Here is a 10561-nt window from a genome sequence, read left to right as displayed (position 1 = left end):
ATTTCAATTTTTTCCCTGTACACATTGCAGAGCAATGTCAACCCATCACATACCATGAGGGCAGCTCACTGGAAAATCAAGACTGCGATGTCAGCCCTGACTTGCAGTTAGGAGAGGTCGAAATAGAGAGAAATACCTTTCATATCTTCTTGACGGTGCGATATGAACATAATTGGGTGAATAATGTTAAGAGCTGTCTTATCACCTTGATTCTGACCCAATTTCATGCTTGTCCACATCCTATTACACTGAAATTACTCACAGAGTTCCGTTTGAAATTCCCAGTATCTGACAACCAGAAAGATGTTTGACTACTTGAGTAAACAGGATTTTAAAAAGAAGGACATGGTTTCTGAGACATTGACAAAGAAAACCATGCTCTAGCTGTTAATAAAGAGCTGTCCAATTAAAAAAAAAGATCTTCAGACTTCAAAAATCAAGTGATTGCTTTGAAGTGTATAAAGTAGAGCCAGACAGAGAAAAGAAAACATGAAAGAATGTTAACCATTTAATATGATGTAACACTTTTTAAATTACAATATGCTTCTTCATACATAAAGTCCTATTATTTACAATATATTATGCTGCAATAAACAAAAGAGAGCTGTATACTCTGTAAACGGGGGGAGAACAATTCCGTAGTGGACAAACCTGTAAATCACAGCTAGATCTTTTTTGTTATTAATACAGAAGTTGAGTAATCAAAACAGGAGCGATTCATAACTGTTAAGAATACAAAAAAGCAAATGTAAATTCAATCATTTGCAGCTCAAAGTGTCTGAACGCAAAAGGGTATAAGTGCTTTCAATCTCACCCCATATTTAAAAGCTTGGTTTTGATATTCTGTGTAATAAAGCGCTGCAGTTTCTGCTTCATAAACATGATAGTCTGTGCCTTGGTGGGATAGGTAATGTGATGTGCGACATGTAAATGCACTGAAATCCTGCAAAAGAAGCAAGACATTTCTTTGAAACAAAGAAATTAGCGTCTAAAAACAGTCTCTTCAGTCAGTTGTCATTTTAAGCCCCTTTTACCACTGCAACAATCTCACATTTGTTTGGACGCATTCAACGTAAAATAATAAAAATAAAAACGAGACCAATAAACCAGCTCCTGTAATGATTTAAAACTATTGGGGCTCCTCCGTCAGGCATTAGTGTGGAATTAGCCATATAAAATACCTTCAGCAGCTTTAAATGGTTGACAGATGGTGTAGCAGTTAGACCACCACAACTGGGCAAGCTTATCCACGAATAAAGTTTGCACCTCCTATAAGAGATTTGACCAGGTTTTCAGCCTCTGAAAAACTCTATTATATGTCGCTCTTTATGCTAGTACCCTCGTTCAAAACATTCTGACCATGAGGCCAGGTAGTTTCATCACCGCCTAGTTCCCAGCTCCCAATTCAGGCTGATGTCAGGGTCACATGACTGAGGGGTGTCTGCCACCAGCCACGCCCCTGTCCTACCACTTTTCCCAGCCTTTGCTGGAGGTTGACCCCGGGATTTCTGGGTGCTCCTGCTTCTGTATTGTTGGAAAAAAACAGGGTGAAGAAAATTAATAACATCGTTTGCTGTTTACTAACCAGCAATGGATCAAGATTAAGGCTCTTTGTTGTTTTTGTTCCAGTCGGGCTTAAGGCCACACTGCACCTGTTCAGGATCCCTCTCCATACCCAAATACCTCTCTAGATAATCCGTACTAGAGAATCATTTGATACAGGGGTCATCACCTAAGTTTAGGGAAGATTCTTATGAACAGAATCATGCTGATGAAAGTGAAACAGACGACAATCAGCATCAGCCAGAGGAACCAGTTGACCGATTTCTTGGTGTGCTGCTCTAGTCGCTCAGACTCGGTCTTCAGCTTCTCAAAATTCAGGTCTGCCATTCTCATGGACTGCGTGAGCGTCTGGAGGAGGAGAGAGAAAGGAAAGGAGACCGTCTTGGTCAGCACCGCCCGCCTGGCTTCGGGAAGGTCATCGATGAACGAAAATGGTCTTGCAGATTCCTCCATCTTTCACCAGAGTGAATTATACAGACAGCATTACCACCCAACGAACAGCGTGGCAGTAAAATCAGGTGAGACAACCGCTATCAGCACCTGTTGTCTATCTCCATACCCTGTCCATTTCAAATTAATTAGATGGCCAGTTAAAGAGAGATTTTTCTAACTAACTGCACAGCCATTCTGTATATTAACATCACAACCTTTGTAAGCCAGATCGATGACTGTGAATGCTTTTCTCCTTTTGTTAAAGCATTTTGTAAAATCAATCGCTTAAGAACTGTAATGCAGGTTTCAGTAACTGAATTCTTAAAGACTGCATTTAATTAGGGGAAAAATAAGAGTACAGGGAAACAGCTTGTTCATAGGCACAACATTACGTTTGACCTATGGTACTTGATACTAGGAATCAAACTGTCTTTACAACCATCTCGTTAGGCAGGGGTATCAAACTCAGTTCCTGCACGGCCCAGGGTCATCTGGTTTTCTCTCTCACTTACAGGGGAAGTTTAATTATTTAATTAGCTGCATAAGTGTAACACTTCTAAGCTGGTTTAAAAAAAGTTAATTACAGGTGACAGGTAATGAGCATCATGTGTAATTTAAGAAAAATCTTATGGACATCTAATATATAAAATAACGAGGTTAATAGTTTAATTGACTACTGAGGCTGGACGAAAAGCCAGAAGACACCAGACTTCGCAACTACTCAGCACGAGAGCCCTGTGAGGAGAGAGCTGGGGGGCCCACATTTAAACAAGTGGCAACACAACACAGCCCAACAATGATCTGGACTCTTTCTGCGCCCCTCTTCCTTTCACTAGACAAAAGACGCAGGCAGGTAGATTCTTTCTGGACGCTGCTAAAACGCCACCTTTAGCCCTCGGTCCCAGCTTCCCCGTTTTTCCCGTGCTCGGCCGCGTGTTGTGGTGGAGCGTTTCCAATTCAGCCCTGCGGGTCGAAATGGGACCAGCCTGACGCCAGCCGCCGGCTCCTCCCGGGCGGTCCGTTTCCACCTGCCATCACAGCCGGGCGCGGCCCGGGGCAAGAGGGCACCGGGTCCCCCGCGAGGTCACGTTCCCAGCCCGGGGCGGCACTGGGATTACCAGACCAGACCCAGTGCTTGCCTTTAACTGCTGCCGGATAACCTCTCGGGGGTTTATGGGGCTCAAACCAGGGTGGCCCAACTGCGGCATGTCCGTGGAATTCACGTCCCAGCTCAGCTCATCAGGAACTTAACTGGACCGACTTACGAACAGCAGGGCTTAGCTCTTTAGGTGCGGCTGCTTTAAAATGCCCTAGAAACCCTCTGGGCACACGGCCCCTCCCTCCAGGAACAGGGCTGGATCACCCCGTGTCAAACAGTATTGCTTTCTGGCCAGTTCACAGACCCATCTGGAAATTCACTCATACTTGAATTCACCTTGGGTCTGCACCAACACTAACAAATACTCAGGACACACCAACACACACTGTGAACAAAATAAAAAGCAGGATATTTCCTATTTAGTAATACATCAATGAGGCAGCAATATAGTTATATCATCATAAAATGCTGAAGTTGAAAGTATACAATTAACCTCTTTTTTGACACGCTAGAAGCAAGACTTCCCAAGATGGACTGTCTGGGGAGCTTTATTTTATTAAGGTGCAGCACAAACCATACTCCACATGCCCCAATTTTAAGACCTCATCCCCTTTAACTCCTCTGGCCTGCTCACTGAACACAGCTTCTCTGTAAAAAGCAGGAACACCAAACATCAACCACAACTTTTCACATTAAAAAGATAACACTACAGTGCTACGAAAATCGCCTTGACCTTGCTGGATCATTCATTTTGCTCCTGATTTTATCTGAAGCAGAGGAAATGCCTAAAAGATGTTCTAGCTTTCCAGGATAACAGCCCCTCTGTCTTATGGCTTCACTTGGCTTCTTCATAGCCAATTTAACAGACCATTTCTGACTTGGTTGTGAAACACTGCCACCTTCTGGAGCAATGTGGTAACTGGCCTTTTTCTCCACCAGCTGAAAATTCAACCAAAGACCTGCATGCAAGCAGCTGCAGCAGGTCTGTTTAGGTGATGGCCCTTGAATCGAACAATGAGGTCAGATGTCAATCCAAGCCCTAATTGAGGTTTCCCAGTAGATGCCACATCTGTCAGTTTTAAAACTGACAGTCCAGGAGGACGAAGATTTCTGCCGTGGTAACAACTGACTGCAAGTGTGAACCATCCAGGTCCCCCCCTCAGCTCCACCCGCAGAGCAAGCCCGCCGCACCTGGTTGTCCTGCTTGATGATGTTCTGCGTCGCCAGCGAGTTGTTCTTCAGGTTGCGTGCCAGGCTCAGCATCTCCTCGGCCAGCTTCTCCTGGAGGCTGTGATGGTGCTGGAGGACGGCGTCCAGCACGGCGTCCGACTGCTTCTCGTCCAGCGGCAGACCCCTGGGAGAGCGCCGAGGTCACACGGGTCAGCTTCAGCGCGGGCAGGGGTTCGGTCCTGCAATCCACTGCTCATGCCTTCGAACCCTTTCACTCCCTCACTTCATCACCCAAGTGTGACAGCGCACAGACAGCCTACCGCATTCCAGTATACTGTTAAAACCTTCCACATTGTTTTGGGGGATTTTTTTTTTATTAACTTTCTCCAAAAGATAGAAAGGCTGAGCAATTGTTGCTTTGAATATTTCCTCTGTTCTAAGTATTGAGTATATATGGAAAACGTCAGGGCACGTCATGGAGAGAGACATTCCCACAAACGTCCATCCTTTCAATTCAATAAAACACAAATAAAAATAAACTGACCTTCTTTGCCTCATTTCTGCGTCTGTCCTACCTGAAAAGGAAGGACAGCAGCTATTTCATTTAAAGTACAAATGCTGAAACAACAGCAACAAACCCCACATTCTTGAATATACAATTAAATAAAACATACCAATGCGTCCCTGCTAGATGTGGATGAGAAATGTATTTGCAACCGCTTGGTCAGACTTTCCCCAACCAGAGCTTTTGAATTCTGTATAAAAGACAACTTTAGTAGTGAATAAAGAAAGTAAATTTACCTGCATTGGGTGATACCTGGGGAACAAAAGGAACAAGAGTAAAGATTTGGGAACCTCACTAACAAAACAATCCATCTAATTCCCATCCTTGATTTTACTGGATTTACTGCTGTGATCAATTTTAAACACTTAAAGCCATGAAGTAAAGGTTGAATGCAACTTTCATGTAGTGATAGAACCCAACTGATAAAAGCTGGTAAGAAAATACATTCATAAAACAAGAGAGGAAAATTAATTTATAATTTACCTGAGTAAAGAACAAAATGCAAAAGTAAAGCTGATCAGATCAGATCAGATCAGATCAGATCAGATCAATTACTGGCAGCAGTTAGAATTGATCATTAAACGTTCAGCTGGAACAGATACCAGCAAATACGAGGGACTCCAGGATGGAGAAACCGATCCAAGCAGTAAGATTTTAGTTAATGCAAGCTGGTTTTCCTGAGGCTTTTCAAATGTCTGCCCAGCAGGTGGCCCTATAGTGCAACCTTGCAGGTCAGTTGTGATCAGTCTCTCCAGCTGACAGAGTGACTACACATTAAAAACAAAAACACTTTTCATAGTATCTTACAGTTCCAAGCAACTCAGTCCTCATTTCTCCAGTGCAACGAGCCTTTGTCTGCAGGTGAACAGTTTTACTGGCTGAGGTCCTCTCATTCGCAGTGGTGGGATTGCGACCAGGGGCCAAGAACTGATTGGCTAAGGCCTTCTCTGTTGGAGAAGTCTGCAGAAACAAAGGTATGCAGAGGTGTGTAATTCACAAGTCCAGTAGGGTTCCACACAGAGGGTCACATTATTTAGAGCAATTTAATCAAGATCAACTTAAGGTATAATTCATCATATATAAAACAATGCCTATTTTAACATTACCAACCAAATATTTGGTATACATATCGAAGAAACCTTTCGTTAGAACTCCAACCATTGGGTTACCATCCTAAGGAGATCTTTTCTTACCAGTTTTTCAGCCTCTAATAATCCTTTGAGAAAATCCACCTTTCGGCTGTAGTCTGTCATTACCTCTGGGACAGGTTTACTACACAAAGCGAGAAGAACTGTTACAAACTGATCAACATTCTATTATTAGAATATTAACCTAAATCCTCAACAATTATATTCTTGCATAACAATAATGATAAATGTCTTGTTTCCAAATGAACCGGAATATGAGCTTGGTCATCTTCTTAAAAATGTCATATTGTGTGTTCCAGTCTTTTGTGGGTTAAATGCTGTGGTCATCCCGATCCATGCAAGCTGACACTCCGTGCGGGATAACAAGAAGCTGCTTCACAACAGATTAGTTGCTTCATACTCAAGACTCTTAAAATGCTTTTCTGAGCACAAAAAAGCTCTTTCCACTGAACTTCTAAATCATTTCAGTTTCCCAGAATATAGGATCCATAGAAGGGCTGCAACAAACCTGAGGCTAAAAATGCAAGACTGCTACCTTTACAGACTTGTAATGAGCAAAGAAACACAAACCAGAAGAGAAGTAGAAACTACGTGCCAATTCACTGAAACTGACAGCAGAACTAGCTTTATTTTTACACAAAGGGTTGTGAGACCCTAGAACAAGCTACGAAGTCATGCTTTCAAGAACCAGCCTGAAAAGACACTCATGTTGCTCAGCAGTTAGTAACCAGATGAGCTAGTGAAGCTGAAGGATCTCGCCCCATCAGCGGCCACTCTGAAGAGTGCACAATCACAAAAATGATTAAGAAGTCGTTTCTACCTTGTGCTCTTCTTCAGCGCAGTCAGCATTTCTTCAAGTGCTCCCACATACTGAAAAAGAAGCAGAACACTGCAGGTCAGAGAGGATGGCTTAGGCACAGACTGAGAGCGTTCAGGCGATAAGACACATTCTGCATGACCAGAACGGGGAGGCTTAAGAGACACTGAAGCATGAGGTTAAAGCCAACGCCATCAATCAGCCTGAATCAACCGGGAAATGACTGACAAAATCTGCACATCACATTTCCCAGTACGTCTCGTCAGTCAGGAGTCTCTGAAACAGGTGAGCAGTCCTGGGACCCAATTTTGACGTCTTATCTACCGTTAGATGAACCCTCTAACGTTTATAGATACCAGGGCAAGTTAAATTCCCAAATGCATGAGAGAACATGTTAATACTGCGGGTTACAAAAACACTGCCGGAAAAGGGGCTTAAAAGGGAGACATCCCGCAGCTACAGGTTTGAAAGCATGCATTTCGTCTTGCTGCCACGTATCAAAGCTATCTCCAGGACACAGGTCAGTCAATTCCCAAAACGCGCAGTAATGATCTACAAAATACAGTGTTTACTCAGTCCAGAGTAATTTCCACACAAGTCGCATGTATCTATCAAACAAATGATTTTAATCAGTTCTGAAACATTTGGGGGGTTTCAGTATTCAAGTTATGACGTGGCTATCGTGTTTACGTCTAAGCACCTTATTTTTTTTAAAAAAAGCAGGCTTAAAAAAATTCCCCTCACCTTTTCTAACCTCCACTCCGTATCCCCCCGCTTCTCGGCAGCTATAGACTCACAGCGAGAAAGAAGCCGAATAAAGTTGATTTCTAGGCGAGAAGACGCCATGATTACAGCAGCACCGGAAGTCGCCTGTCTCTGACGCAGCTACTCTGACGCAATAAGTGGTTCGACACCGGAAACGATTCCTAAAAGGTGAAGCTGCTTTTCTTCAGTCTGGGTGCGCGAAGTTTAATGCTTCTTGTTGTTCTGCTCGCAGACTCGTTCACATTGGCTGTGTGAAACATGTAATTGAAATGTCGCTATAATTATTGATATTAAAGTGTCAAACAGCGAATAATATGTTAAACATGTCATGGATACAGCAACATATATCCCAAACGAAGAGGCAAAATATCTAACTAAATATCCAATGAATGATCTTTAATTTTGCCATGTGTATTTAAACTCAGCAGCCTAACTTCAAAGGTATAAAATGTCATAAACAGCAGTCTTGGGCGTTATTTTTTTCTGTTGTGCACGCGTGCCTACAAACACTTCATGCAAGAAGCAAGAGTTTAATTAAAGGAGCAGATTGTACGCACTTGGAGTCATCATTACAATGCAGCTGACAGCCCTACCTTCATATAAGTGCTGTGTAACGTCTCACCCGGCGGACTTCTTGACCACCAGCGGCGCTACTGACTAGCCCGTCCATGCCGAGCTGAGACCTGGAAAGATCAGGGTGGAAGATATTTTAGAACATCAGCTGAACGGCACACATTTAGAAGAAACGTATATAACATTCTTATGATACTTGGCAAGCAATAAAATGAATAGGAATAGTAGCAGTCAAAAATGTTATACATTCATGGCATACATACCTATAAGAAAACCAGACACAGGTTTGATTTAGACTTGGAATACTGAGTTCTGACTCAAATGGATTACCAGACTAGTACATTTTTTCCAAAAATAAGATTAAGATTACAGCACAGTTAGGTTAACTAACAACGAAACACGTGGATAGTTAATAAAACTTAACTAAACATAAAACAACACGTTCTTGTTAATTGCGTTTAGGAGGCTGAGGGCGGCAAAGTTCTCCTCCACCCAGCAGAGGGCGGTAATGAGCGACAATGGGCGGGCAACAAGAATTAAAAAAAAGTATTTTATAAAATTAGCCAGTGGGTTTTTTTTCCCTCACACACACACTCCCAGTCGGTTGCAAAAGTGGGGGAGAGAAAGAAGTTTGGAGGAAGTTGTCTTTGTCGCGAAGTCGGGAACGGGATGTATTTGTCGATAACTTTATAAACGACTAAGCCGCCTCCTTTTCCGAGCCACACGGTTTGCTTCTGTGGGATGTGCTTTCTATAATGGTTTCAGAGAAGGAGCAGGGAAAACTTTGTTGCTCGCCGCGGTGATGTTGCTGGGCGCCTTTTGATGTGCGCTCTGTTGAAACGGGACGGAACTCCTCTGTTAGCTCCTCGCAGCTTTGTAACGAGTGGGAAGCCTCCAACACAAGAGTAATGAAACTAGGTAAGTTTGTAAAACTGCGCGTTTGTCTCGCCTCGAACACGTTCAAAGTCGGTCATCGGTCTTTACTTTTTTCCCCCTTCTTGTTGGTGTCCGGGTGAATGAAATGGCAGGTGTTCACGGTCGCGTATTTAAGTGTGTTAAAAGACATTTTGTTTGGAAGGGGAATGGTCTCGTTGTTCTCTGTCCAACTTTCTTCCCTCCCCCATTTGACTTTTGTTGTGTGTTAAAAACGGATTTGAAATAAGTTTACATGCCGGAAAAAATCCCCAACCCCCCCCTTTTTTTCTTTTTACAAAACCACACGCTTCTCTTGTGTGTTTTATGGTTCTTTTCTTTTGTCAAAACCTGCTGATCGCTTTTAAAAGACACGTCTGTTCGACTGTGTGTGTGTTCTTCCAGAGGCTCCGGGCTCTGTTGTTTGGATGGATTTAGTGCGGCGGTCTGGGAAGGAGAAGGTTTGATTCAGGGGCCAATCCGTTTGGAAAATGGACGAGCGCTGTGGCTCACAGCGACCCAGTAAAGTGTTTTCGTTTTTGTTCCAGCTTTTATTGCCGAATTGAATCGGAAAAGCCGTGAACGTTTTCAAATACGCACTTCGGTCGCGTCACTAACCCCCCGGGCTGAAGGAGGCAGCAGGAGCTGCGGAGAAAACTTGCCCGGGTTCGTGTCCGTACAAACCGAGCTGACTGGGGGGTATTTGCTAATGATACCATATTTGGACTAGAGTTAAAAAGATCAGACTGGGGGTGACAAAGTCGCGATGAGAGCTGCTACAGTCAGACGGAAAAAAAATCCGTGTCTAACTCCCAGACGGCCGTAGCCAGTCTGAATCCAGCAGTCAGTCATGATACCCCAAGCACTGACGAGTCCCCAAACTGGTCGGGCAGGCGTCCTGAAAAGATTCAAACTTTTATATACACGTAATATTTTCTTTGCTTTTTTCCTGGTCGCTACAGACTAACGCTTTGCGGGCTGGGCTATCGATACGCCCTGTCCTACTTTAAAGACGGTGTTACACCAGGCAGTAACAAAACAGCTCACAAATTGACTTATTTTTGGTCGTATTGCAATTGTAGAGTAGTTTAAACTTAACTAGCACGTTACGCTTAAATGGCCGCATAATGGTTACTAATGGAGTCCTAAGATTGTTCTGCCTTCTCAGAATAATGCGTTTCACCAGAGAATCGCTTTTAGTTTGCATTGGGGCTGTACAGTGAGCAAACTTCACCAAAATATCCAAGAGTGAGTCACCTTTTTGGGGAAAACCCAATCACCACACATGGTCTCCGTCTTTTGAGGTGTCAGAAGCTGAGAGTGTACAGCCTCCACCCCAGCAATTTCTGCTACAAATGAAGACCAGCCCCTGGTGCTCGAAGGGCTACTGAAGGGTTTTTCTTAAATGACTAGTTGGCTTTGAGGTCGCCATGGTTAGTTAGTCTAGTTTTATATTTCTGTCGTATTGCAGGAAGGGAAGTAGCCCATGTAACTTCGGGCATATTTTTACACAAGAT

At 43.4% G+C, this 10561-nt stretch overlaps 2 protein-coding genes across 17 annotated transcripts in view; one reads left to right on the top strand and one right to left on the bottom strand.

Annotated features, from left to right (window-relative positions):
- Positions 1-495: 495 nt before the first annotated feature.
- Positions 496-7762, bottom strand: use1 (unconventional SNARE in the ER 1 homolog (S. cerevisiae)). Of its 2 annotated transcripts, none has more exons than XM_015365234.2 (8): positions 7539-7762; positions 6798-6847; positions 6023-6101; positions 5637-5789; positions 5066-5081; positions 4809-4839; positions 4286-4448; positions 496-1911 (listed from the first exon to the last, which is right to left on the bottom strand). In XM_015365234.2, the coding sequence occupies exons 1-8, from the start codon at positions 7638-7640 to the stop codon at positions 1729-1731; spliced, it is 777 nt and encodes a 258-aa protein (XP_015220720.1). In that variant the 5' UTR covers positions 7641-7762; the 3' UTR covers positions 496-1728. The 2 variants fall into 2 exon arrangements, with proteins under 2 accessions (XP_015220720.1, XP_069042173.1); XM_069186072.1 differs by having other exon boundaries at positions 7592-7684.
- Positions 7763-8693: 931 nt separating this feature from the next.
- The window catches only part of LOC102696347 (unconventional myosin-IXb), an 81175-nt gene continuing 79307 nt past the window's right edge, over positions 8694-10561 (top strand). For all 15 annotated transcript variants that reach the window (XM_015365488.2, XM_015365496.2, XM_015365500.2 and 12 more), the window contains exon 1: positions 8694-9050. The gene's annotated coding sequence lies outside the window, so the exon portion shown is untranslated. The remainder of the gene's footprint in view (positions 9051-10561) is intronic.

Source organism: Lepisosteus oculatus, chromosome 29, assembly GCF_040954835.1.
Source record: "Lepisosteus oculatus isolate fLepOcu1 chromosome 29, fLepOcu1.hap2, whole genome shotgun sequence".
Taxonomy (NCBI): domain Eukaryota; kingdom Metazoa; phylum Chordata; class Actinopteri; order Semionotiformes; family Lepisosteidae; genus Lepisosteus; species Lepisosteus oculatus.
This window is presented reverse-complemented; position numbering and strand designations above follow the sequence as displayed.

What these genes read in the sequence shown, in the direction of transcription:
- use1 (XM_015365234.2), bottom strand. Translation starts at nt 7,640, where the DNA reads ATGGCGTCTTCTCGCCTAGAAATCAACTTTATTCGGCTTCTTTCTCGC. An exon ending in GCGCTGAAGAAGAGCACAAG is followed by an intron (nt 6,102 to 6,797) that starts GTAGAAACGACT and finishes CGCTTTGTGTAG; the next exon opens with TAAACCTGTCCCAGAGGTAA. An exon ending in TATTAGAGGCTGAAAAACTG is followed by an intron (nt 5,790 to 6,022) that starts GTAAGAAAAGAT and finishes TTGTTTCTGCAG; the next exon opens with ACTTCTCCAACAGAGAAGGC.